This window comes from Dermacentor variabilis, chromosome 6 (assembly GCF_050947875.1).
Source record: "Dermacentor variabilis isolate Ectoservices chromosome 6, ASM5094787v1, whole genome shotgun sequence".
Taxonomy (NCBI): Eukaryota; Metazoa; Arthropoda; class Arachnida; order Ixodida; family Ixodidae; genus Dermacentor; species Dermacentor variabilis.
Genome location: NC_134573.1, coordinates 172,663,595 through 172,691,214, shown reverse-complemented (window position 1 = coordinate 172,691,214; position 27,620 = coordinate 172,663,595). Strand labels below are relative to the sequence as shown.

The 27,620-nt window shown below is 45.8% G+C and overlaps 3 protein-coding genes across 6 annotated transcripts in view; 2 read left to right on the top strand and 1 right to left on the bottom strand.

Moving 5' to 3' along the window:
* The first annotated feature begins 1,005 nt into the window (after positions 1-1,005).
* On the top strand, positions 1,006-19,437 carry LOC142585800 (condensin-2 complex subunit D3-L-like). 2 transcript variants are annotated; one of them, XM_075696812.1, is made up of 5 exons: positions 1,006-3,106; positions 9,467-9,727; positions 11,022-12,680; positions 13,831-14,263; positions 18,491-19,437. In XM_075696812.1, exons 1-5 carry the CDS (start codon positions 1,430-1,432, stop codon positions 19,264-19,266), a joined length of 4,806 nt encoding a protein of 1,601 aa, XP_075552927.1. In that variant the 5' UTR covers positions 1,006-1,429; the 3' UTR covers positions 19,267-19,437. The 2 variants fall into 2 exon arrangements, with proteins under 2 accessions (XP_075552927.1, XP_075552926.1); XM_075696811.1 differs by having other exon boundaries at positions 1,007-3,106; positions 18,488-19,437.
* Positions 19,316-24,497, bottom strand: Gem2 (Gemin 2). 3 transcript variants are annotated; one of them, XM_075696815.1, is made up of 9 exons: positions 24,230-24,497; positions 23,764-23,887; positions 23,542-23,629; positions 23,374-23,463; positions 23,216-23,275; positions 22,168-22,266; positions 22,014-22,082; positions 21,398-21,508; positions 19,316-19,571 (listed from the first exon to the last, which is right to left on the bottom strand). In XM_075696815.1, the coding sequence occupies exons 2-9, from the start codon at positions 23,880-23,882 to the stop codon at positions 19,479-19,481; spliced, it is 729 nt and encodes a 242-aa protein (XP_075552930.1). In that variant the 5' UTR covers positions 23,883-23,887; positions 24,230-24,497; the 3' UTR covers positions 19,316-19,478. The 3 variants fall into 3 exon arrangements, with proteins under 3 accessions (XP_075552930.1, XP_075552928.1, XP_075552929.1); XM_075696813.1 differs by having other exon boundaries at positions 24,243-24,497; XM_075696814.1 differs by having other exon boundaries at positions 24,247-24,497.
* Positions 24,498-25,457: 960 nt separating this feature from the next.
* Positions 25,458-27,620, top strand: part of S6kII (Ribosomal protein S6 kinase II) — a 37,785-nt gene continuing 35,622 nt past the window's right edge. The window contains exon 1 of the mRNA XM_075696810.1: positions 25,458-25,715. Within this exon, the coding sequence (XP_075552925.1) occupies positions 25,659-25,715 (57 nt within the window). The 5' untranslated portion in view covers positions 25,458-25,658. The remainder of the gene's footprint in view (positions 25,716-27,620) is intronic.

Below are 27,620 nucleotides of genomic sequence, written 5' to 3'. Positions count from 1 at the left end.
CGTTGAACGTAACACGGCTCGGAAAACACACGGAGCAAACAGCTGCAGAGCGCGTCTGAGCCGGCTCGACCGCGCGCCAGCAGCTAGAAAAAAGCACAGCAGCGCCACCGACGGCGGCTACTGGCATTTGCTTCAGCCGGCGCATTGTCCCTCCCTCTTGCTCGCGCCACTAGGACATTATTCTAGTACACTATACTCATGAGAGCCCCCGTAGACACTAGCGCCACATTTCCCTCTAGGGTATTTACTTAGAAACTCTATGCCTATGGCATAGAGTTTATGGAGTTTCCTACAAAAACTCTATGCCCTATGGAGTAAGACATATAGGAGGGGAAACTCCCGTCAGCGCGAGCGAGCGCGGAAGGTCACAATTGTTGTATGCGCCGACGGGGCCATATACAGTGGCGGCGCCATGCGGCGCGTCGGAGAAGCCGCAGCGAAAAAAAAAAAAAATGCAGCGCCCGGGCAGGCCGCTCCGGCGCGCTCTCAACGGCGGTAATTTAAGTAATTTAATTTTAATTAAGCAAGAAATAGCCAAAGAAAATATTTACGATAACTCTAAGGCAAGCTCATTGTTGTTTGAAGCCAGGACAGGTGTACTGCGGACTAAAACGTACCGAGCCAGATATCAGGAGATAGATTTGGTGTGCGAGGCGTGTGGAGAGGAGGAGGAAACGGCTGAACACCTGATACTTGCTTGTAAACAACTTCACCCTGCAGTTGAATCTAACGGGGAACTATTCAAAGCTTTGGGTTTTAAAGACAGTGAAAGTAGAATAGTCTTTGAACAGGTAGAAATAACTGAACGGAGACTATCTGATTGGTGGATAATATCAACGCGAAAGTAAAGGAGTAAATACATAGGTATGCATGCATATAGAACCACTAAAGGCTAGATGGCGCGCGCCGCCACCGCCTGATTCAAAGGGTTGAGCCTCAATCATCCATCCATCCATCCATCCATTTCTTTCCAGACCGCCAGGCGCCGCCAGCACGATAACGGCTCCGCGGGCTTGTGACTTTTTCTGGTCGCCGCTAACAGCGGAGTTTCCACTCCTAAATGTTTCTTGCTCCGTGCTCTATGGGAACCGCCGCTACAATGGGAAAGCGAGCAACACGGCGGGCATCTAGTAAAGGAGGCATTGGCTCCATGCATTCTTGCCACTAAAGCCAAGACAGAATCGCAGTCAAGCCCAGTCAAGCCGCGCGTTCAAAGCGGTGTTGGCGCGTCGCGAGTTTGCACAGTTAGCTTGTTTACGTTGGAACTGAAGCTTTTTCGTGAAGCATGATGTACGGCATGCGAACTACATTTTTAATTAGCTGACGTTTTCTATTCCGTTATTCTAGACGGATATTTTTTATTTGCTGTTCAAAGTATTTATATTTCGTTACATTCAAGAACTACCCGTCGAGGAGCATTAAGCCTATCATGGACCTGGACGACACCGACGCTCTCGTAAGTTGGACCATTTCCGTGTTTGGGGAACTACCCTTCGACCTTGTTGAAGAATCATGGATCAATGCGGCATGGGATAACAGGTACACGGATATAAGTCTCCCCGATGTCGATTTGTTGGAGTCTGTTGAAGGAAACAGTTCTGCCTTGCTGGATGCTCTGTCGACTGCGTGCGACGTTTGCCAGAAGTGGTCTCGCTTTTCGGTGACTGACGTGGACGTAGGAGAGGAAGACAGCGACGACAAACTTTGGAGAACTCTCATGGACAATGGGGTCCACTACAAAGCGTTGCTAGGCTTGGTATACTTGGGAATCGGTCAGGGCAACTCGGCAGGTGCCTCCCTCGTGAAGAAGAAGATAGCCTTGCGATTTTCTAAACTCTACTTCAACCTCGTGCTTGTGCCGGGAAGCTCCGCATACAGAATTTTCCAGGAGAGCCTGTTCCAAAGCGCCATTCAGTGTTTTCGTCTTCCGAGCAAGAACACCAACCTGAATGCAGATGGAACGGGAAGCAGAAACGCGTCACAGAGCGGGAGCACGCGTGGCGGTGGTCGGGGCGGCCGACGAAAGCAGTCTGCCACAGCCGCGGCTGGCGACGACGCCGACGCCAATGAGAGCACGGTTGTTGAAAGTGAGACCATTTCAGAATCAATGCTTCTGGACTTCATGACCTGTATGACGGACTCGCTGAAGGACCTCGTTTGGGCGCTGCAGACATTCAGCCTGCGCCCCTACGGGGAAGTGACTGACTTCCTCATCCAACATCTGTGCGAACTGGCCCAGCTCGACATTCCCGGTGCAGACGTGCGCTTCAACGTCGGCGTAGAGCAGCAGTTCCGCGGCTGCCACTACCGCCAGCTGACTTCGTACGCTTACTGCGCGCTCAAGCTTCTGTGCCTGCCGCAGCACGGGGAGCCTGCCGACAACTTCCGGACCATTGCCAAGAGCCTGATGCCGCACATCCTCATGCTGGCCGCCGGCAACGCGCAGACTGTGACCCGGCCCTTCGCGAATATCCGAGACAACGCCGTGGCCTTCTTGTGCCACGTGATGCGGACGTGTGACGACTCCCTCAGGGAGAGCTTCCAGGACGTGGGAATCATCCTGATCCACAACGTCGCCTTCCACGCCGTGGACCGCACCGATTTCCGACTTAAGACCACGCATGCCGTGATCATGATTATGGGCGAGCTCACCGAGGAGCGCTTCAAGCGCGTCGTCCAGTGGTTCATAAAGCTCACAACGGTGCCGCTGGCCAACCGGCGTATCTTTGCCCTCGAAATGATCCTTGCTCTCATATGGGACGAGCGGGTGGCTGACAAGCGGTCGGACCTGCTGCTTGCTGCCATGAAGCGATGCAATGACAAGGCTGCCTCAGTCAAGACCAAGGCACTGTCCGTGCTTGCGAGCGTGACGAACGAGCAGCACGAGCTGTGGACGCCCCTGCTTAAGGTTTCTAACCCTGTTGAGCCAGGAGACGAGGGCGAAGGGGAGCAGGTGGCCGTTGAGGACGACCGCCTCTCCCAGCTGATGGAGGTGCTCAAGTATCGGGCAGAAGACTCTAAAGTGAATGTGCGCAAAGCGGCACTCTCTCTGCTGCAGAATGTACTCTGCGCCAGTGGCGACTTCATCAAGGAGGAGTACGTGGAGGTGAGTATGGTGCCACAATGCTCAATCAAACTGTGAAGCACGCCATTTCTTTGCACGTGCTGTTCAGATTGCAGGGCAGCCTGAACAATTGGCCCCTGTGGGAACCAGAGGTTCTTTTGGAGTTTTGTTAAAATGCACAGTTTAGACTGCTAAAATGTTATTTTGAAACCTTGGTTAGTTCCTTCAGTTAGCAGAAATTTTATTATTGCCGCAGGAAGCAAGGGCCAAAATTCTCTTACCTTTTTACTTTCATGCTGGTACAGTAATGTGATGTAATGAATCTTGAAGTATTTTCTTACATTTGGACTATTTTGGTGCAGGAAAAGTCTTAAAACCCCATAGGCTGAGGTTAATATAGCTTCATATCCTCTTTTATTGTCCCTCTAAACAGCTTGTGTTGTACATCAGAGGGAGGTTGCATACTCCCCCGAATTTCCTTTAAAGATAAGAACTTGAACTTTATGTACAATTTTATGAGTGATGAGTAAAGTTCCATGAAAAAAAAATTCTCACACAAACCATCTCAGGATGACTGTTGACATTAATGTGATTAGCATTGAAACAATCGAGCAACACACCATATTGCCACTGGTGAAATGCGTCATGCATGAAGTTTGTACTGCAGCCACGCTCCTGTCACGCTTCCCTCTGTACATGCTGTGCCATGTAGCACCACCGCTGCGATGTCTGCGCTTGGTGCATGTCTAAACATACCCCACATAGTACCCTGAAATATACCCCGAATAGCCTGCAGTCTTCAGGTGTGCACCAAAAGCATGACAAGGCATCATTGCTTTCTATTCTCATCCGAGTATGGGTGTGGCAGCCTGTGATACAGAGTGAAAAATGTGCAAAGCCAAAGGCATAGGCAAATTAATCCATTATGTAGTTGATGTTGATTACCACAGGCAAATGGTTTCTGTGTAGATCACACTGTAGCACTTTGTGATGCTCTTCAAGAAAGGTTGTGAATTTTGAATGTGAATGTGAATAAAGCTACCAGTTATTAGATTGTGCATTCACAAAACTGGAAGCCAAAGATAATACCTCAATGTTTGTCAGTCGTGCTGTTACCTGTGCTGTTTCAAAGCCCTGCAGCCTTAAAGGGGCCCGAACCATTCCTTGGGCTTGGTGAAATTACTTAGCCGATGGGTGACATGCTCTACTGTGAACATCTCAGCCAAGTTTTGTTGCTGTACGTGGTGCGTGGAGCTCACAATCGGATTCGCCTTTCTTTCAAACGCACTTTTGAATAGAAGCCAGCCTCCTTAGTTACTTACTCACTTAAGAAGGCAGGCTTATGCTTTATTTCGTAACAAAGTGGATTCCCATACGCAACTGCCATTGGTAGTTGTGGCCAGCTACATAGCATAGATAATGTGGCTGCCCCATGATGCCGCCACGACTCCACTGGCTAAGCGCACTGCGGCTCACTGAGGACAACCGCATTTGGTTTATACTTGGCGCTTCATATGCACCAAAATTGGAAGTCGTGGCATCTATGTTAACATCCAAAATGAAATTTGAACTGCTCACCACGGTGACAATTAGAAAGTGGAGTGTTGTGGGCACGCCCCACTGTGCCTTCATAGTACAAGGCATTGAAGAAGCAATGGGAGAACAGAGGAGGCTGTGTTTGATTGCCAATAACTCCACTTCTGCTGAATGGATTGAAGTACTTATTGTGGCAAATATTTCTGAAATAGCCTATTTTTACTTCAAATGCCTTTCTCCACTTCGATAAGTAGTGGTTCAGGGTCCCTTTATTGGTTCTATTTATTTGTTTATCAGATCGAACTTTATTTCTCTCTCTCAGTAGGGTATATATTTGTTGCCTATTTAAACAGCGCATTATTTGTTTTACCCTGAAGACAAGTTCACATCTGTTAGGTGTGTTAGGGTGGACACAGAAGAGCAAAAAGTTAAGTAAATATTGCCGCACAGAATATAGTATGTATACACAGCCACAGATGAAAGACTTGAGATATAAAAAATTCCGTCTTTCAGTGTCTTCAGTAGAGTTACTGTGGCTGAGATGTCATGGCAATTGTCTTTGCATTGCTGTTTAAAAAAAATTTCAAAATTGTGGTAATTTGTAACATTGAAAGATATTCTGAAGCTCATTTAAGGATACTGCGATGACAAAAGGTCTCTTTGTTGAATCAATTGTGAAGATTACTTCACTACAGTAGATATCAGGCTGCAGTGAAGCCTGCTTTGTAGTGTTGAAAGGTAGCTTATGGCTATATTGGTGCACTTAGGAAGCACTTGTCTTTTGTTGTAGCTATGCTAACGGTCAAAGGCTGCTTCTTGATGTTACCAACCAATCTTGTGTTTTAACACATGTTAATGATGACTATTGTGCATCATGTCATTAGTCGTATTCTGTATAGTTTATTTGGATATGCTGTGCTGTATGCATATGTCAATATTGTTAGTCAGACACATTATACATCACTTATTTAGCATAACAAAAGAATATTTGTGTTTGAGAAACAGCAAATCACTTTATTTAAAAGGACACAAGTGACTATTTTACTGTGCATTGTCTTGCTATAAGCTCTGTGCATGGACTATCTGCATGCTTTGCAGTCATCGTGGGCCCTTGAATTGTTCACAAGTTGTTCAGGGCCCTACTGGATACGTTTATTTCATTTAAGAAAAGCCATACATGGAAAAACAAAAACTATCGTGGGAACCATACCTATAAAAGTGTGCAGGGGTGGGACTCCTGCGCCAGTTGGGCCATTTTGATACAAACACAAATTCCTGCGCCAAACAGCACCAAATGCAGAAAATTGACGGAAATTGTGCCATGCTGTGCCAGAACGGCTTTGGCGTTTGTGCTTCGGCAGTAGCCACAAACAGCGAGCGGATTTGTTCTAAAAAAAAGAAGTGCAGCTGTTCACATGCCGCACATTGCGCGATGGTGCTTCCGGCAAGTGGCCTGCGTGCATGCGGCCGCTTGGGCGGCTGTATTAGAGTGTACTAGAATACGGTTGAGTGGGCCGAATGGCGCGGCGCTCCCTGTAGCTGAGGCGTAAAACAACAAAAAGTAGGCTGACAGCGCTGCGAGTGAACTAGATATTATTAGGGAAGCGCACGCTGCAGTGCGTTCAGTGGGCGGGCGTCTCTGTGCCCAAGGCCAGTATAACGTAAAACTCTTCCACTCTGTTTTTATGCCCATATACCAGCTGTGATTGCCTAGTGGCTATGGTGTTGGGCTGCTAAGCATGAAGTCGCGGATTCGAATCCTGGCCATGGAGGCTGCATTTCGATGGGGGCGAATTGCGAAAACTCCCATGTATTTACATTTAGGCACACGTTAAAGAACCCCAGGTGGTCAAAATTTCTGGAGTCCTCCACTACGGCATGCCTCATAATTGGATCATGCTTTTGGTATGTAAAACCCCATAATTTAACTTTAGGCCCATATGGGCGAGAGACCTGAGCCATTTTGAACCTAATGGCGGATTTGGAATAAAAAGTCTAAGTTTTACCTGAAAGGCGAAGCATCGATTGCGATAGCAAATTAGTAGGCAGCCATACGAAGTGAAGATAGTAGCTTTATCAGCCGTGTAAACATGTAAACATTAGCTTACTAACTAAATTAACAAGCACGGTGTCACGCGGGCATAAGCAGACGTGAACTGTTCTCCCTCCCTGACCGCGACAACCGCTGGAGTGAGGAAGCACGACAGCAGCAGCGAGCGAATCGACCTTCATGCTGCCTCTCACTTCTATGCAAACTAAGTCAGAGAATAATCGCACTAAACAGCGAAAACACAGTGCACCACAGCTATCAGCATTTGCACTCTGTCGCCATCGCAGGTCGCTTTCAAGATAGGGCACACGCAGCTGCTCCATACCCAACGGCTGCTCGCAGCTACTGGAATAGAACGCCACCTCCCTCCGTTGCCTTTTGTGCGATGGAAGATGGCATGCATCCTTCCTGCGTTGCTCCTTTGCACGCGCAAGATTGAGCCACCATCATTGGCTCACCCATGCACGCTTTCACTTGCACATACTCTACAGCATGCGGCGCGCGGCGACGATGTTATCACCCCTGAACTTTATATAGAAGGAACGTCACTGTGGACACCGACGGCAGAAGTGTGCCTGGAGTGTCCATATAATTGCTATCGCAATGAAAACAGATTGGAATAGCTTTATGTTTTACCAGCACAGGGTTGATCGTGGCTCTCTGGGTCTGTGGTGACATATGGTGACCCAGAAGTTATGTTACTGCATTGATTGGACCACATAATTAAAGAACATTTTCCGTTATCGTCATGAGTGTCGGCGCGGAAATATAAAGTTCGATCATAGTGCCACCGAAGTTCAAAGTTTTATAGGAAAGCTTGCGCTGGTGCTGCTTCTCGACACACTCTTCCATATTCTAGCACTCTATAGCTTGAAAGCATGCTTCTACTACGTGCTTCGTGATGGTTTATTCTGTGTTTCACCGTGCCATATTCCATATTCCATTATTCCACCAAAATTCAGATTGGCCTGCTCCAAAATGCTTCAAAATGAAATTGCTCCAAATTGCCCCAAAATGCAGTTTTGTCTGCTCCAAGTTGCTGCAAAATGGCATTGGTCAGTCTCACCCTTGATTGTGCAATATAGTGGACTCCTGTTAATGCAAACCTTGTTAAGCCAAATTTCCGGATATTGAGAAAAATGTGTAAATATTTGGTTGGCTATCCATAAACACAATGCATGAAGAAGGAACCATTTATTGGCTCGACCACACGTATGGAGTTGGCTTTTCACATTTGATTGTGGGAATGGCAACTATTATTTGTGGTTCTTGTAAGAAAGGAAGGAAGAAAATTTTGCTGGCCACAAGTGACAGAAAAGATTGAAAAATGGTAGCTATAAAAAGGAAATAGAGTAAGAAAAAAAGAGGACTATTTCGTACATCTACAATAGCAATTAGTTTACAATAGCGACTGTTAACACGATTTACCCGAGACATGTGCAGTGCATGTCATGAGTGCATGCTGGCTACTGGGCATGATGTTGTTCCAGCGGGCCATAGTCGATAGAATGAGGTTACAGTAATTTGCAGGATCCCCAACTTTGTTCACGAGCCCGTCTGGAGACATTATTAAAGTGGGTGCGCAATTTGCACCCATCTCCCCGACCTCAGAGCGTGTAGGCGATACCTGGCATGTACAAACCTGGAGCATCATTTGCATGTCTCCCTTCGCAAGATGCATGTGATAAGTGTGTGCCAATTCCAGCAAAGGAGAGAGAGAGAGAGAGAAAAACTTCTTTGTATAAAGTGGTTTGGTTTCAGAAGCTTTTGCTGCAGGCCTATAAGAAATTGTGTTTTTTTGTGATGGAAGTTCGAAATTTAACACTCAAATGTTACACCCGAGTCATATCACAGCTTGATTTGCCCAGTTCTTGAGTAGGCTGCTATTGTGTGGAATCCATATTATTCTAAAGATATCGCAAGGATTGAGCGCATATAGCAAGTTGCAGCTAGGATCATTTAATCAAATTACTCAGCTACATATCACATGTTGCGTTCACTTGAGCTCCAGCTGTTGGAAGTACAGCGACAGGTAGCAAAGCTAAAGTTTTCTGTCAGCTGTATAATTTGAAAACAGATCCAGTATGGGATAAATACTTGCCTGCTCCACCAACGTGGTCATCATGACTAAATCATAGCATGATTGTACGCCTGTAACCTTGCTGGGATAAACATTTAAAAAAAATCTTTTTTCCCTAGCACTGTTGAGCTATGTAATACTCTACCTGCATCTGCTGTTGACTGTAATAAGGTTCCATTTTAAAAAGTGCTTACTAATGTACTTTGTGCAACACCTCCTTGGGCAGCGTAGCTGCCTGCAGGATTGTAAAATAAAATACACGAAAATAAAATAATTAATATGGTAGTCACTTTTTTCACAATCAGACGAAAGCTGAGACTGTTGCGAGACGTGTACTTCTGGTCGGGCGCTGCTAGCTAAAGCAAATGGTGCTTCTCTGGATTAAACAGCTATGCCAGTGTTGACGACAATGTGGAAACCTATAGGGCAGACACTGTAGACATCAAAACAAGCACTTTTTGGCCCTTTTGAGTTTGCGTTAGCAGTAATCTACTATACTTGAAACTGATAGGTTTAACACATGCACCAGAACTGCTATCAGGCTTGTTGTTAATGTGCCCATTTAGCTTTCTGTGGTTAGGATTGCTGAACGTTAAAAATTCGTACTCCTTACTATCTGCTGTTTTCAAGCAACAGGTGGAGGTTGCAGAAGCCTCACCATAGGGGGTAATTGTGGAGAGATTCAATTGAGTAATCACATCATTTTACATGGACATGTGCATCTGTTCATGTGCAGATTCTGAAGGAGAGCTGCCTGGACTTGGCTCTGCTAGTGCGTAAGCAGGCACTTCAGGCTCTGACCAAGTGCCTGCGTGCACACCCAGAGGAAGAGCTGCTGCTGCGGCTCTGGTTGGAAGGAGCGCTTCCACTGGTGCTGGATGCCGAGAACACTGTCATGGAGAAGGCTGTTGAGGCCGTTGAGGAGCTGATTCTGGGACCGCTGTGCCTCTTGGCACCAGGGCCTGATGCCAACCTGGCCTGGCGGCTACTGGCACAGGCAGGTGCCTTAAAAGTTGTGCGTTATGAAAAACCTCTAGGAACAAAGGACATAGTGCACACTAGTGTGAACACAAAAAGCCATTTGTTGCCTTTTCTATACAATAAGCCTGCAAGCCGATATACAATGATTGGAACATGCCGAGGAATCAAGGAAGTTTGACTTGCTATGCAGGGATGCAGAGTAAATAATGTATGCTCTTGCTGGATACTGACGACCAAGCCATTTGCGGGTACAGTTCTGCAAATGGAAGTGTGTCCGAGTCATTTGTTAGCCCGTACCCATGGTGCTATGTCATGTGGAGCGCACCAAAAAGCGTGTGGCTGGTCTGCACGCAATGTGTAGTCAAAGTGGAAGCAAGTTTGTCTTGCACCTAAGTATTCACGTCATCACGTGGTGCTACCATTGAGACACTTGCACCATCTCTCGTACTGTGTGGCTATGGCAATGAACATCCTTCACTGCACTGAGTTATGATTTTATCAAAACTTAGTTATGGTGGCCTTAGTTTTGTCACAATGCCTTAGACAACCTTTGTTTTGCCAAACCAGATTAAAGATTATGTAGGAGATTGAACTAGGGTAGCGATGGAAACGGTTAAAACATTGATATAACTAAGTCAGTAAAATTGGCAATTTGCTTTGTTGTATTGAAATTCAATCTTTTATGCAAATAAGTTCAGTTGATGATGGATTTTCTTATACAAAAGGGGCAACAAAATTTTTCTAATTATTGGGCAATTGAAAAAAGCAAATTTGAATGTAATATATATTATATTGTTACATTTGAGAGTTGGCGACGAAAGATACTGTTTCATGCTGTGTTGATAATATTTTCACATCGGTGGTAAAAAGTGAAGCCAGCCACAGTTTCGCGTTCACTCTGCCCCTGTGGCTGATAGTGTCGGCTACAGTGGGATGACGCTATCATGAAAAGCGCCAGCATCGGGAAGCGGATGCTGTGTTGATGGCCTTATGTGGCCATGGCCGTGCTAAAAAAAAAAAAAGACACATGCCAACCTTATGTTGGTGAGTGAATATTTGTGTTCTCATTGCAAGATTTTCTCTAGCTGAGCACATCCAAACCAGTTCATTGTAAGAGCCTCCAACCATTGAGTGCTACCTTTGCTGATATGGCAGTTTAGTGTAGCGTTAAACTGGTGTTATCACTTGTTTTAGTGTGGCTTTGGTGTGCACATTGTTAAGTGTTAGCATATGTGGCTTATATTGTGGTTAGTATGCTTCAGCTGGGATAACAAACACATTTCTTTTTCGTCCTTATTGCCCATGTTTAGGTGTCTCAAGGCCCATTTCGTGAGCACCACAAGTACCTCCAGCAAGCTGTGCTGCAGCTGCATCGTGCTGAGAAGTTGCGGCCCAACGAGTTGAACGTCCTGAAAACTTATGTTGGAGGACCCAACGATGCCTCAGTCTGGCTGCTGCTTTCCAAGCTCTCTCTGTGCTGTGACCTTGGCCAGGGCAACTTTGCCTTCAGCTACTGGAAGCAGCAGTGGGAGGACCAGCCAGAAGGGTCGAATAGCCCACGCGCCTCCAACGAGACAGTTAACCACGTGCTCATTGTCCTCAAGAAAGTGTCTCGCCACTTGCCCTCAAATGCGCTTCGAGAGCTGATAGCAGATCTGGAGCAACGGCTATCTCAGCTGAGTCTGCCTGTAGAGGTTATCGCTCACACAGTGGACTGCTTGCACAGTCTTAAGCGTAACGTGCACCGGGAGCGGCCTGAACTGGGCGAGCGTGCTGTCCAGGTATGGTGCAAGCAGATGCTGGACAAATGCCAAACGTTCCTTTCCCAGGCCGTCATGGGAACTAAGGGTGCAGACAGTGCACTTCTGGAAGAGCAACTCGTGCGCCATCTCATGCTCCTTGGGGAGGCATCTCAGCCCGCACCTCGTGCTGTCTCCAGCCAGCTTCATGACCTGGTTCAGGCCTGCATGACCAGTGTGGGTGGCCCAGAGCCCACATCAGAGCCCCTCTCCAGGGAAGATGCTGCCATGTCAGAGCCTGATGCCGAGAATGGTGATATCAAGGAGAAGAAACCAACCAGGCGATCCCGGGCACGACTGCCGGGTGGTGGAAAGAGCTGCCTGCGACCCACTCGACGCGTGCGTGCCCATGCAGTGATTGTGATGGGTATGCTTTGCATACAGAATGAAATGCTTGCGAAGACCGTTGTGCCGACCATGGGAAATTCTCTGTCAAGCAGCCAGGATCCGATGATACGTGCCAACCTGATAGTGGCATTGACTGACATGTGCAAGCGTTACGCAGTCCTGGTTGACCCATATCTACCCATTGTGACACGTTGCATTAAAGACTCTGTTCCAGCTATTCGCAGTTTGGTCCTCACATGCTTGCTGCAGTTGCTGCAACAGGATTTTGTTAAGCTGCATGGGCGGCTCTTCTATAGGTTACTTTCAGCCCTTACTGACGAGGAACGCGAGATTCGTGAGCTGGCAGAGTTTGGGCTAGTGGACTGTGTGCTCAAACGGAATACGCATGTCTTTTACCACCGGTTCGTGGAGTGCCTCTGCTACTTCAACTCTTACCGGGGTTGCAGCGGCCAGGCATCACAGGAAAATGTTGTTGAGACGACCGAGCGGGACCGGTGCCTGTTCAGCCTCGAAGGAGAGGGTCGGCGGGATCAGCGTATGGCATTGTATCGCTTCATGTTGCTAAACATGCCGGATGAAGATAGGTTTAAGCTAACCCTTGCACTGACCCAGAGTGTGCTTGTGCCCTGTGCGGATGAGACAAACACTGGCCCCGGCATGGAAGAGGAGTGCCCTGAGCTGCTGCATGACACATTGTGGGTGCTGTGCTCCGAGGAGATCAAACTGCAGACCATTGCAGCTGCAGCTGAGGATGCAGCTACAGAGGAAGACCCTGCCCAGGCCTTGCTGCACACCACACGCAAAACAATACTCAGCACTGTGGTGAGTAATTTTATGCCTCTGACCAACCTGAGGTCTCGGCTGTACTCATCATACCAGAGCATAACAGCTTTGTCGAGCGTAGTTCCTACTTTAGTATTATTCCTAGTCGCCTATGCTGTTTTTTTTTAGACTTGTAGTGCAGCTCAAAAAGAGCAAAAAGGAAGGTGGAAGGAGTAACGGAGAACAGAGTGAGCGCTAACTTGCAACTGATGGTTTATTTCGTGACACAGAAGGCTACTTATACACACAGCGAACCATGTGACATGAAGAGATTGCCCAAAACCAAGCAACAAAACCAAAACTAACCATGTGAAAACACTTATTCAGACAGCCTGTGGTACGCCAATTCATTGCTTGATAACGATAATGAAGGTGAGCTTACACATGCATGGCCCAGACCGGCTTTGCGCACAGCACTCCTTTATTTTCAATTCTACACCCCCGCCGCTAACACACCTTCATTCGTTGCTGCACCCACCCTCCTTACACCCTCTACCCTTTAGAAGGACCCTACCTATATACACTGTGCCAAAGAAAGCATAGGTATGTCACCTTGAAAACGACAAGTCCACTTGTTGAAACGTTGACTCCCACTTTTACCTTGCTCTTGTTTTGCTCATGTTCACCTTGCTGTCACATATGTAGGGAAACCATTTTCCTGAAGTGTGAAGGACTGGAGAGCAAGCACAGCCTGCTTTTGTTTCAGAAACATCTTCGGCATTGTTTACCTGTTACTGTTCTGACTATACATATAATCCTACATGGTTTAACTTTTACTAAATATGCACATTATCTGTACAAGTTTGGAGCATGTAGGGATACAAATGAAGAGCCACTGCATTGCTGATGGCCAGCTGTAGTTGTGAACCTTGACTGTGCATTTGATTTTGCAAAGGCTGTACTTGATGATGTCTGGTGCTTGTTCATTGTGATGACGTAGTGCAGCTTTTGCTTTGCTACATCTGTGACTACAATGTAAACATAAAACATGGAGCATAGTAGAGAAAACATGCCGCACAAGTGCTTGTGTGTTCTCTCTTATGTACTTGCGTCTTTTACGTTCACGCTCTCGCCAAAGATGTCATTGTGTCAACTTCCCTAACCTGGTAGGGTTTTGCCTTACTAAGCTTTTGCACACTCACTTGTGCAGGTGCGGGTGAATTTGGTGGAGAACGTGATCCCTGTGGTCATCGCTCTCAAGAACAAGTTGGAGGCTGCCCGGTCACCACTACTGCGGTCACTGCTCATGTTCCTACGCGAGCTAATGCGCGACTACAAGGCGGAGGTCAAGGACATGCTGTCGGCAGACAAGAAGCTGGCCAGCGAGGTTGCCTTTGACCTGCGGCGCCTGGAACGGGAGGAAGAAGAGGAGGCCGCTGCCGAGGGCCATCCGGCTGCAACACCAAAGACACCTGCACGTGCGGCAAACCCAGAGCTTAGGGAACTGCTTGACACAGCGCGTAAGCTCAGGGAAGAGGCCATCAAGCGGCGCAGCATTGTGGTGCTGCCAGAAGTTGCATCTGAGGAAGGGGCTGCAGAGCAACAGAATGGCGATGGCGAGGTTGCGCCTCAAGGTGACCAAGGTGAGAGATGTGTGCTCTTCTACCGGCAAGCTTTGAATAGAATAATCTTGCCACAAGCTTTACTATGTCGTCACTACTACAAAAGCAGCTGATGGTTGTAGCCCTTGTAGTTTCAAAGGAACACTAGAGAGAAAATAATTTGAGTTCTGTATTAGTAAATCGCCATTCTACAATACCAAAAAGCCACCAATACCGTGAAAAGCTTTGTAAGCTAGAGATGGTGCCGAAATGACGGACACATGTGGATTTTGACTAGGTCTGCTCAGGCCTGGCTAATTTATTATGAATGCATCGTATTTCAGAGGAGCCATAGACTTAGCAAATTTCGTGAACTCTTACTGAACCACAACTGTGACATGACACTTATGTACAGGCACTGGAGTTCCGGCATGACAGTTTGAAAGTGGAATTTTGACTGATTCTTTTCTTGTAATAATCATCCTATTATCTAAATATTTTTGAAAGACTACTTCATCAACCTAACTGATTCAGTATTTCCTCGATGTCTCTTTGATAGGTTGAAGGGCACCTACGATAATAAGCAAATGTTGGATGTGTGAGGTATATTGTGTGAAGCATTTTCAGCCTCAGTTATTGACTAAATTTGCCTTTAATAACAGCCATATGCTTCTATCAGGTTGCGTGTGTTGACGTTGGCCAGTGCTTCTACAATAGCAGCCTTTAGCAAATTTTCAGCATTCTATAACTGTTTGTTAGTTCCTGCTTCAGTGATGCCTCTTATACATAGCAGTGTGTAGCGGACTTAAATGTTGGGAACTATTTCACCACGTTGAGGGTGACTTGGTTGCAGAACTTCACAGCCAGCCACTGATTGGTTGCGCAGACCCTGTTGGAGGAAGATCCATTACTTATGAATGGTACCTTAAGACCTTACTGTCCAGAAAGCCTGACTGTTGGCTTTGCCACATGAGGCTGCTCTACAATGGCCTTCGTTGGCTTTTCAGGGTTCTCGCTCATGATGGCCTCTACCCACTGTAACAACTGCCCAAATGACCACTAGCAGCACTTATTTCTCTGTTACAGATGACATTTGGCCATGAGCTCTTGTCGCATGTCTTATCTCTGTGTCAGGCTGGAATTCGCTGTTCTGAAATATGCTAGGTATAGGTGAAAGAGGGTGAAGAAGAAATGCCTACATAGAACAAAAATTTATTCTGGCGTTTCACATGCTAAAGCCATGATTTGATTATGAGGCATGCTGTAGTAGAGGACTCCGGATTAATGTTGACCACCTGGTAATCTTTAACATGCCCCCACTGTACGGGACAAGTGTTTTCGCATTTCTCCCTCGTTGAAATGCAGCTGCCACGGCCAGGATTTAATACTCGACCTTGTGCTTAGCAGCGCAACACCATCTCCACTAAGCCACCATGGCAAATGTGCCTAGATAGAATCAGAATTTTAACCTATATAATTATTTGAAGCTATGTCCTTGGAATACTGTATAGACTTGTGTAAGGGCTACACACGTGTACGGGTCGCACCCCCAACATGGCAGCCCAAAATTTCGAAATAGATTTCCAATATAGAAGCAGTCACGTTTAGTGCCCCAATGCTGCATGCGCGCATCTGCAAATTTTCACACGCTGCGTACTTCCGAGAGCTGTGCAGTACCTCTGATGCAGTAGTATATCAGTAGTGTGCAAAAGTCGCCGACACCATTTTGAGCAAAAGGTTCGGTACCACGTAAGGGCCGCACCTCATCAAACTTGTGAAAGTACGGCCCTTATACGAGTCTATATGGTACCTAAGACACCCTGTATATATATATATCACCATGACAAACTGGCTTAGTTCTTAAAACGAGCAAGGTGATGTTAGGAGGTTAGCACTTGCATTCTTTTCAGCCTTCATCTCAGGGTTGCCTTGAACGAAAGTACAGGGGGCAAGTGGCATGGAGTACAGGCATTGACAACAGAAGAGCAGGTGCACGTGCTCTCAATGTGGCGAGATCAGTGGTTGGACACGGAATATTCAAACAAGTATTTCAAGTGTTTTGTTTTGGAATGAGCACAGAGAATCCAGCTGGCTTCTTGTGTGTTGGCCAAGAGATCTGCAAAACGTTATTAGTATTAACAGAACAAGCAGTGCAGTTTGTTTTCATTCAGCATCTTTCAAACAGCTGGCTTCTTCAGCCACCAGTTTCATTGCACATTGCAGCATAACCTCACAGTGTTGACTGACTGACTGTTATATGCACACAGCATGGTATAACTGCACATTGCAGCATGTTGGAGAGTATCAGTGGCATCCAAGTTTCGAGTTTTAAGTGGACAGCCTCATTGATGTGCACATGCTTATATTTCTTTTAAACTTCACATGAAAAGTGAGAATGCATGATACATGTTATTCGTAGTATGGTGCAAGATGAACTGGTGAATATGAACTGGCAATATATAGTTAGCCATTAAAGGGCCCCTGAAACGGTTCGGACAAATTTTGTAGACGCGTAGGGTACAGCTTAAGTAGAACATTCGCACCACAGTTTAAGTGAAGCGTTACGTATTAATGGAGCTACAAGCGATTAGAAGTTACCCTCCTCCCTAGCCATGCTTTTCCTCCTCAACTCTTTCGCCGAGCGAGCGGGGCTAAGCTCCGCCTTCACTGGTTCAGCGTCACGATGCGACGTCACATCGTCCACTTCCGGTTGTTTTGGAGCCCGCCCCCGCCCGCGCGAGACCTCTCCGCTAGCCGCTTGGCGGTCGACCCCAAGCGAGAGCTATCGAAGCAGCGTGCGTTGCGAGCATTCTGTCGTAGCGCCGAACGTGTCTTGTAGTCCTGTAACCACAGGCAAGCTGGTCATTTCGGCAAATGACTGGAGGCATAAACTTAAGCTGATGAAGGAACTTTAGCGTAGACGTACGTGAGCGGCCTGATCGGTCTGCACGGTCTATACACTTGTTGGCACAGCGCTTAACCAGCCAAACAAAGCGCTAATATTGCTCTAACCAAGTGTAAACCATTTTAAACATTTATAAAAACAACGTGTTGATGATTACACTCCTGCGAAATATACACACCAGCAGCACACAGTTCGTTGCTGCTACTCTGTATGGTTGAGCTCTGTGCCACCAGGTGGCTGCACCGTGCAGACCATTCACATTTGCTCTGCTGCTCATCTCATGGCTCATCCCGTTACGGCACAGTCAAGCGGCCAGACTCTGTCCGCTTGTGTTTGCCCTAAAATACCGGACTCGCGAAACGCTATTGCGTTAGTAATCTTCCGGTGTAAAGTGACGGCCACAAACGCGCAAATCCTGGCGCCGATCGGATAGCAGCAGTCCGATGCGCAGCAGCCAGTTCGCTCGTACGCTGCCTTGCAGAGGGACACGATGTCGCAGCTTGACATATTGCCAGTCGCTACGTTTGCAGTTCACAAGGTAGCAAAGTCGAATCATAGTGCTCGCGAAAAGACTGAGACCGACCCTGACCGCGGAGCTCTCGTCAAAATGGAGTATGTTGCAACGCAAGCAGACGACACTTGCTGTGTGCCGGAAGTGCTTAAGTGTACCGAAAAATTATTCTTGTGCATTCTCTTTATGTTACTTGCTTTTCATAAAAACAAATTAACTAACATTCCAACTATTACGAAGATCATTTGTTTACCATAAAGTTGGAAAAATTATCGATCACCCGCCCTTGTCAGCCAATCGCATAGCTCGCCCCACTGACGTCGTTTGGGTGATTTCGGTCATATGGGTAGGGGCGGCTTAAAATTCCACCGAACAGTGTGCTGCGATCGGCAGCGATGTGCATGTTTAAAACCTTATAATAAATTACACGCTTTACGCGGGGCACTTAGATGTGTCAATTAATTATCAGAAGGACCTACTCTAACGACTCAGTACGTTTGTAGAAAATCGTCAAAAGCGTTTCAGGGTCCCTTTAAGGCTGGTCAGGCACATTATAGCACACTTCAGTGGCTTGTAATTTAGTGATCAGCCAGGCATCACTGATGTGCTGCCTTGTACTTAACTCATGGCTCTTTGCATTTGTGAAATCTGCAAAAAGGAAATAGTGCATAGCCGTTGTCTCTTGATGTCACTTTCCCAAATGATCTTCCATGCACTAAAGCGGGACAGGCTGTTGCAGCATCCGTTCTCACTCTCAACTATACGTCTTAAACTGAGCATAGGCCCAACTAACTGAAGTTATTACAATGTCTCGAAAGCTTACTTTTTCTTTTCTCTCTCTTGAATACAGCAGACACTGCCTCAACTGCAGCTGTGGAAGACGCTGTTGAGAATAATCCAGAGGTACCAGCTGGTGACAAGCCTGCTTCAAAACACACACCTAGCAATGCACGGACAAAAAGTCGGGCTAGCTCCACGGCTAGCCTCGAGTCTGTGTCAAGCAAAGGTGGCTCTAGAGCTACACCAACCGGACGACCGAAGGACTCTTCACGGAACTCTGCAGCACCTGCGGCCAGCAAGTCTGTTTCTGAAGTGACCCCACTGAGGGTTTCAAACAGCCGCTCCAACTCAACAGCACGAAAGGAACTCATGATGGACCTAGCCGACAGTCAAGTACAAGAGCAGGCAAAAGGCGATGTTCTGATGGAAGACGCTGCTCCAGATTCCCCACTGTCGCGGTGTTCCAGTTTATCTGACCTCAGTGACATCAGTGCACTGTCTATTGAGGATGCCACAGATGGAGCTAAGAGAAGAATAAGAAAGAAAAGTCAGACTCCTACGCCTCCTTCGGGAGTTCGCATTTCAGGGAGGCTTAGGTCACCAAGGAGGAGGTTTCCAATCGAACTTGGCGAAACTAACTCTGTACAAAGTTCACCACCACAAAACTCTGCAACATCGGTCCCCGATTCACCAGCACTTTCAGAGACAGATGCTGGCGAGTTCAAAAAGCCAGCAAAGAAACCTGGTCGATTAACAACAAGCTTGAGCAGTGCCCAGACCAGTACGCCTGTGCTCGGTGACCGAAGAAAAAGGCTCTGCAAGTCTCCCGATATCAGTGTCATCAAATGATGTTCACATGTGCTCTTTTAGGACCTTGTGGCAAAAACATAACCAAGCATGTGTTTTATCATTGTATTGTACATTTAAAGTTTTGTACAATCTGTAGTAATGTAGAAACATTTTCATTCATATTTATTATTAAACGACTATTATTAAAACATGATGGATGTTGGCAATGTTTCTAGTGTGTTGGCGTCTTGAATGCAGCCTTTCTTGTTTCTTCACTTGTCCGCCAAGTCTGTCTGGTTGAAGTAGCAAGCGATGAGGCATATGATAAGGTTCAAAGGAGCAAGGTTGGGGTCATCTTTGGATGTCTGAAATGACAGTGAAATCATGAATCAAGTGTGGGCACAAAGATCTTTGCTGAGGAAGCCATATTGTGCGTTCAGCTTGCACAGATTGTGTAGTGCCCACAAATTTTAACATGTTCCCTATGGCGTGGGTCACCTATGAATCATTGCAGTTATTGCCGCTGTGCGGCTGTATAGGGTTCTCCTGCAGTGCACATACATCTTTGCTAGAAATCAATAAGATAAAAAATTGCTCCTAGTTCGACAAATTGTGGCACTGTGTGCAACTTGATGAAGTTTAAAAGGAACACAACCCCCTGGTGACTCGCCAGTGCAATATGACAAGTGACCCACAGAAGTCAAGACTTCGAAAAGTGCTACCGCACTGAATGTGTCAAATAACATTCATTTTGTGACATGGCGAGTGCCCCATTTGATGTGAATAAAAACACCAAACTCAGTCATGCAGCTGTGCTGTACCATCTATTTGTCAATTGACAACTTGAATATACAGTAAGCGAACTGTGAGCTCGCTTCACCGCCTAGACAAAGAATGTCTTGCATTTGTGCATGCCAATTCGTCACTTTGCAGTCTCAAGGGCTATTCCAGAACCTGCACAGAATTTAAGCTGTAGCTTTCTTTTTTTTTGAGGCTGCAACGTTTGCTTTGCACACACTGAGAGCACTCTTGGCTTCTCTCAGACACTGGTCTCGATAATACCCTCTAGCTACTTGTTGCTGGAAGCACACGTACTGCGCACCCAGCAACCTGTGCAGTTTTCATGCGCAGTGCATATGTACTATCAGCATCAAATGAAATGTGAACGGCGGAGCGCGTGGCCCAAGCATAAGTAGAGGTGTAGTGCGCGCCGGCATCACTAGTGACAAGCTCGCACATGCGATTTGACCGCACGGTGCTCGTTTGGGAGTCAAACAAGCGGCCAAACGCACTCTGCACGCCCATGGCTGCCAGCGATAACACACTGTGCAAACTTGCTGATTGAAAGAATGAATGTGACGCACAAGCGGCGAACCACACGAGCGAATTTATAATGACTGTGCAAACTGCACTACCTGCACTGCTGTTCGCACCGATAGCACTTACGGTTTCGGCAAACTGCGTGACGATACTCGCCGCAAACTGCAATATTCTAGCTTCTCTCTCATTTTTATTTTATCCCTTTCAAACGTAAGAACCAGAACAGAAGTGAAAACATAGTGCAGTGCTGCCAAACCGGATGTGCGTGCCTGTCAATGGTGATGACTGAACGGCGCGCACTATACCTTCACTTATGCTTGGGCCACGCGCTCCACTGTCCACGTTTCATTTGACGCTGATAGTACTGTGCATGAATGCGTCATTTTATGTCGCCCTCATCAGCTGGAGTACAATGCTAGGCATGTGGCCAGGCCCTCATCAGCTAATAGATCTTGGGCATCTATTAAAAGAACACCTTTCTCTCCTGGTTGGCTATGCCAATGGCAGTAGACATGACAAATGTAATCACGTACCTATAATTAGTGTCGTACAGTACCTTGATGTTGACGATGGGGACTTGTTTGTCAGTCGTATAGTGCAGTGCAACATGGGCACACAGTGCTTGCTTTGTGCTGTGTAAGTGCCGTGTCTGTTGTCTCTTTATGCGTCCATGTCTGTGTTGCACTACACTTTAACCAAAATCAATAACACAGTTGTTGACTGCCTTGAGCATGAGAGGTTTGTCGTGCGAAGGTGAAAGTATCCTTAAAAGTGATTCACCGAAAGTATGCTCCCAGGCTTACAGCTCGAGCATTGCTGAGACCAAACATTCTTAACCGATAAAAATGTTGCTTCCTGCCATAATACTCACCAATTTCCTCCTTGCTGATGCACAAGCACGTGCCAAGGCACGGATGTTGGAGCACATATCTGGGTGCAGTGGCTTCTCCACACAAGCGAGCAAGGCATAGAGCCACTTTCCCTTCAACAACAAAACATTTTTTCAGTCAGTAACATGCCCTTACCTACAAAAATATGTACACTATTACACTATGTACAATGTACACTATATATTCAAGTCATTTCACATTCATTATCGTTCCATCCCTGATTGAAATATACAACTGAACCTCCTTAAAATGAATTAATCGAATATAACAATGTAAAAAAGGAATGTTTATCACCAGTATCACCATGGAACGAATGTATGCTTATAAGGAACACTGGATGCAACAAATGCATTTTTGTGCCAGATACAGCTTTATAATGAGCTCCAGCTGCATTGGTCACAACAGCATCTCTTATTCGAATGAGGATATTTTCATGAAAATGCTGAAGGTGGTTTGATGCCTCTCTCTCAGGTTTACAGATGTTTATACTTCTGCACTTAAGCATGTGTGCATGCATGCACACACACTTGTTATGTTATGGACCGGATCCACATTTTCTGGTGTTAGATTGAGATCCATCTCTAAACATGTACTCACCATACTTGCACAAAACCCTTCCTCTTCAATCCATCGTGCACTGTAGCTGATTACTGCTTCTATTGATTGCTGTAAATTTGTAATATATATATACACATACACAACAAAGAAGACAGAATATTTGTATGAGTAAAGATAGAAGGAAGAGCCAGACCTGTGGGATGGTAGTGACAATGCTGACAAGAGGATGAATGCTTGGTGCAGCAGAGCCGCAAAAGACTGCCTTCCATCGGTCCCTCTCTTCAAATCTGGGCTGCACAGAAAAGAAAAATTTATTTTGCACTTAGTGGTAACATGCTGTGAAGAACATTGTGGCAAGTTCCTTAAAGGTTGCTGCAGGTGAGGAGCTTTTTTAACTACAAAGAAATTGTAATCATTGTAGTGTGCAGTTTTAACCCTCCCAGCTCTGTCTTGGTTGTACAATTGTCACATGATGCACAACCTTCTATGTTCTTGTGTTCTTGCTTGTAAAGTAAGCAGCAGCAAGTGGAAACTTCAAAATTATTTTTTGAGGCTCCTTTCTTTCCCCACTGGAACAATGCAGGGAGGCATTTGGTAGAAAATTGTTGATTGATTAATGGAGTTTATTGGCGCAAAACCCACCGTGGTTGCTCAGTGGCTATGGTGTTGGGCTGCTGAGCATGAGGTCGCAGGATCGAATCCCGGCCATGGTGGCCGCATTTCGATAGAGGCAAAATGGGAAAACACCCGTGTATTTAGATTTAGGTGCACATTAAAGAACCCCAGGTGGTCGAAATTACCAGAGTCTTCCACTACAGTGTGTCTCATAATCAGAAAGTGGTTTTGCCACGTAAAACCCCATAATTTTTAATTGCCACAAAGGTGACAGAAAACTTTTGACAACTTTAGTGGAAACATTGACCATCGCTTTTGGACACATGCATTGAAACTGACAGTAGCTCTGCAACATAATGAAGTTGAATTTGTGGTGTCACTGCCTAGTTGCTGTTGAACACACAGTTTATGAAATAATAGCATACCTGTACACAGCAAGTGCATAGTGCATGCAATATTTTTAAGCACTGTGCTTTGGAGAAAAATTGAAGTATGACAGCAGCGACTGGGTTAAAGACAAAAGCTCATGTCCACAAGGCTTCACTACATAGTAGTGCTTCTGAACAAGCATCGCCAATAAAAATCCAGCGGTTATTGTCAGATGTCGCCTTGCAGGATTGACCTACCAGCTTCACAGAACACCTTTCCTTACTCCTTTTCAAAAGCGCCTTCCGTTTGATGATTTTCTAAAATGAAAAAAATATATATATATATTGCAAGGGCAGGTTGCAACAATGCAGTAAATGCACAAGTTTCATGTGTGCTCATTAATAAAAGTACTTGCCTCTCTAGCAATGTGGAAGTTGTAGACCTGTTTCCTCTGCCATTCACGTGAAGGCGCAAAACCCTCTGGGGGTGGTGGACAATCATTAGACTGAAATACCAACGCAGATAACTACTTGACAGCATAGGCTCCTTCAACAGTTGCTGGTTTGATACCTCAATTACTTACGTTACTGAAAGATACAGTTTGCTTGGCCAGAAACTGGCTAGTGTCCAAGTCTGCCACAACAACATCGGGGCAATTGCTGGCTTCTAATCTGTAACGAGAACAAAGGACACCAAACTGACAAGTATAAAATCAGCCCTGGCATACGCAAAGTAAGTGCAACAACCTGCTGGTTCAGAAATGCGGTAGTATACACGCACTACTGTAAATGCTCGGTGCACTTACTGGACCCTTCTCAAGTATTCATTTGCTGTTGTGGGAGGGAGGTCCAAGTCGTATTCTTCCCCAGTGTCTTCCACAGGAAAGGCAGGGTACATAAGCTCGGGCTTGTCGTCGTCTGACATGTTTTCTGCGAGAATGGTGCGCACTGATTAGGAGGGCCATCGCCAGGAAGGGTTTATGCATGCTATATAAAATGCAGCATACAGACCAAAATTTTGATTAATCGGAAACCATTTACACTCAAGGACGTAGTTGGTCCTCACTTTATCTTGTTTCTGCAGCAATTGCGTACCGGGACAAATGCAGACTAGCGCTTCATTACTTTTTATTCTTCTTTTTTTTTTCCATATTTAAAAGATGCAAACGTTACGAAGACGCCAAGGCAATGTTACGAGTTCACATTCGGCTTAAAAGCCATGAACTCAAGCAAAGATTCAGCTATATATTTACTACGTGCAGTTAAAATTACTTATTTGTAGTACTTGCAATTCTCTGTTTTGCTGGCACTGATGCAGAATGAGTTTTGCAGAGATCGGGAGTTTTAGCCACCGAACACTACGGTACGACGAGTGTCACTTGACATTGATGAGACTCTGGTGGTGCAAACATCTGTGCATATTGAAGGCAGCAGTTCGCACAACGGCACGATGTTTTCGCGGCTTTCACCATTCACAACAGACTACCTGCCACCTATGCCATCCTATGCCACCATGGTGAAAGAACAACAAAAAAAAAAGCCATGAAGTCAGATTACGGTATAGTACAGCCAATTTGGTACAGCGAGTACAGCCATGCATAGAGTTTCCTACAAAAATTACTAGAGGGAACTCTGGCGCTGCAGTCGTTGTCCTACCATAGGAATGATGGGAAGTACATGGATTTGTCTGATCTTCGTGCTTATGGATTCAAACGTTTTTGTAGCTTTGTATGTTACGCTATATAAATCTTATTGTATATTTCAGCGCAATCTATATTCTTCGAAGTACAGAAGACGCCGGGAACGCGTAAAATTGCTATTAAGTGCAACGATTGAGCTTGTCTAAGCGGCCAAATCGAAACGCGCCAAGCGTCTCAAGGCACTGGCATGCCCGCGATAAATTCATAAGGGCGTTTCATTCGCTTGTCGATACATGCGTCCGTGGCTTAATGGTTTCAGTGATGTTGTTCTTCCCGTGCCTTTATATCGGTCTCTCCATAGAGTTTCTCACTACATTGTGAGAAACTCTATGGTGTCAAGCTTTTGCACGCAGTTTTCACTTTGTCTGTTTAAGGGCGACACTTTTTAGATATATTTATAGGTTTCCTGAAGGTGCAGATAAATCATGACATGTCTACATTAGTCAAACATGGTTCTATAGTATAAGTGGGAAAGAGAGTAACAACGTAAAAGTGGTTAACATCGCCTCTCAAATCTGAAAATGCGCAATGTGCGTCTTTTGTTCGAAACAAAAAAACTAGTATATTTTGTTGCGCCATCTCTTGAAACTACGCTAGAGCCACTAGAGCGGATTTATAGCCTCCAAGTTTTTTGCCCGCACTTTATGCGCCATCAAATCTTGTAGGCTAGAGCGTCATTTTCCTAGTTCTGTTTGTGTTCATTCCGAGGTGGCGCTTACCGCGGCAGCGAGGTTTGTTTCAGCGCGTCTGCGTGCCACATCTCGTATTCATCCATCGCGTTCAGTGTTCGCGCCGAATCGTTGGCCGAAGTGTAGACTGAAGCCAATGAGCTAGTCTTGTGCCGGCTGGCGACGCCGCCCGTGCTTAAAAGGCTGGACCTGTGGCTGAACTTCCGAGCGCAAGCCATCTTGGCGGAAGTTACCGCCAGGAAACAGATGACATATATATGTGTCTGAGGGTGAAAGGTTTCAATCATATTACGATTTACGCTGGCGAGTATAATGCCGTTAGCTCAGCTTGCGGCGGACCCTTGGGTCGAGATCAAAACGGACTGCGGGGTGAGTGCGCCCGTCGCCTATTCATTATTCACCGTCGTCCCAACGGCGACGTCCCTGTAACACAAACATTGACCGGCATCGCTTTCTTTACCTTGTTTTTTGCGTGGTTCTTCTGGCCGTGATATTTGTTGGCGTAGCTGGAGTAGCGCTGTAACCTCCCTGCACCTTTCGGCGAACGGCTAGAGTATTTGACAGACCTGTTTATGAGATGTTTTTAACACGGCGGATTCCATGTTTGTGCATCTGGCCATTATTATTAGCTCTTTTTCTCGGAACCATCTTGAGCTTTATCTTGTCTCTCCTAGACGCTGACTCAGGATCGCCGTAATATAGGGGCACGATCCGGCTTGGGATGTTTGCGTTGTGTATAAGCTGACGCGACGAGCTAACATGTAATCCTCGGTCACAGGCACTGCCATACGACAACGTTGATAAGATAGATAAGTCCTGCGCGCATTTCAATCTTTGTATCGTTCTCTTTTTTCTCATCCCCCATATCTATCGTCGTTTTAACGTTTCAAGAAGTGCCGGTCGTGTCTAGTAGTGCGTGACAGGCACTTGGTACGATTACAAGCGTTGAATAGAGGTTCCGTTGGGCGAACGAATGCCGTATCGTAGCGTACATAGCGCGCGAACCGCCGTACTAGGAGCGGTGAATGCCGGCATGTCTCATAGTTAAAATTCTTCTCTTTTTATTTATTTGCTTTTCTTTATTTATTATTTTTTTACGTTGACGCCGTGTAGACTTCTCACATATCCGCTGGACGCGTTCTTCACGGTACGTGTGTTCTGGAATGATAGGAACGCATAGGTGTATGCGCTCGGTACGGGAGCTCAGCACATTTCTTACTGTCTGAATATCTTTTTCTGAAAATCGTTGCCCTGATTAATTTGAAACTCTCCTACTTCGTTGTGCTATCGTTTAGATAAAATTCATGATCTCTTACATTGCCCAACTTACCGATCGCCTATGGTGACTAATATTCGCAGCACAGCATCGAGCTGCTGAGGTATTGTCATTTGATCCTGTTGCTCATCTTTCAGTATCACCTGCTAGCACCTTTCATTACATGGTGTTCGGAAACGGAGATCATAGTGTGGCATAATTATGGAAAATTTTCGCGGAATTGTTTCAGTAAAATGGTTGATGGGCATGTTAGCATTTGTGAAAGGCAGCGTTGCTATCTAAATATTCGTTAGCCTCCTGAAAGAGACAGAAAAAAAAAAGAGATTTTATGAAGACTTTAATGCTGTAGGTCAGCTGTTTGGCATTGCTTTAAGTATGCATATGGAAGACTTGTTGTAATGAATTACATGCAATTAATTACTTGGAATCAATTATTGTTTTGTAGTTCTGTGATTGATCAATTTCTTTTTTACTGAGTAATGCTCAGTGTAATTCAATTACTTTTTTCAATAATGAATTAGATGTGACGACTTCATTGACGAGGCAAGCTGTAATAGGCGATGCAGCTTTGAGCTCTTGAATTTGGCAGGAGCAACATTAGAACTGTGGTCGTGTCATGCAGCAGCCTTGCGAATGCATATGTTCAGACAGGCAAACTCAGACTCGACGTTTGATTCGTCCAGAACGCTAAACCAAATGTTAGCTGACAAATTGAACTGGTGCTGCTATAGCTAGATAGCGACTCAATAAGATGGAAAATTATGTGAGTTGGTGAAGCTTCATGGTAGCTACAGCACGATAAATGCGGACAAAAGGAATAGAAGGGGATACAATATGTTGCTGGCTAACAGTTTGTTTATTGGAAGAAAACAACCAATATATAACATCACATGACCAACACACAGCCTCCCCCCCCCCCCCCCCACTGCCCTATACACAAATAAACTATCAAAAACTACCATCATATCGCAGAAAGTGCATGTTTCTATTGTGATACA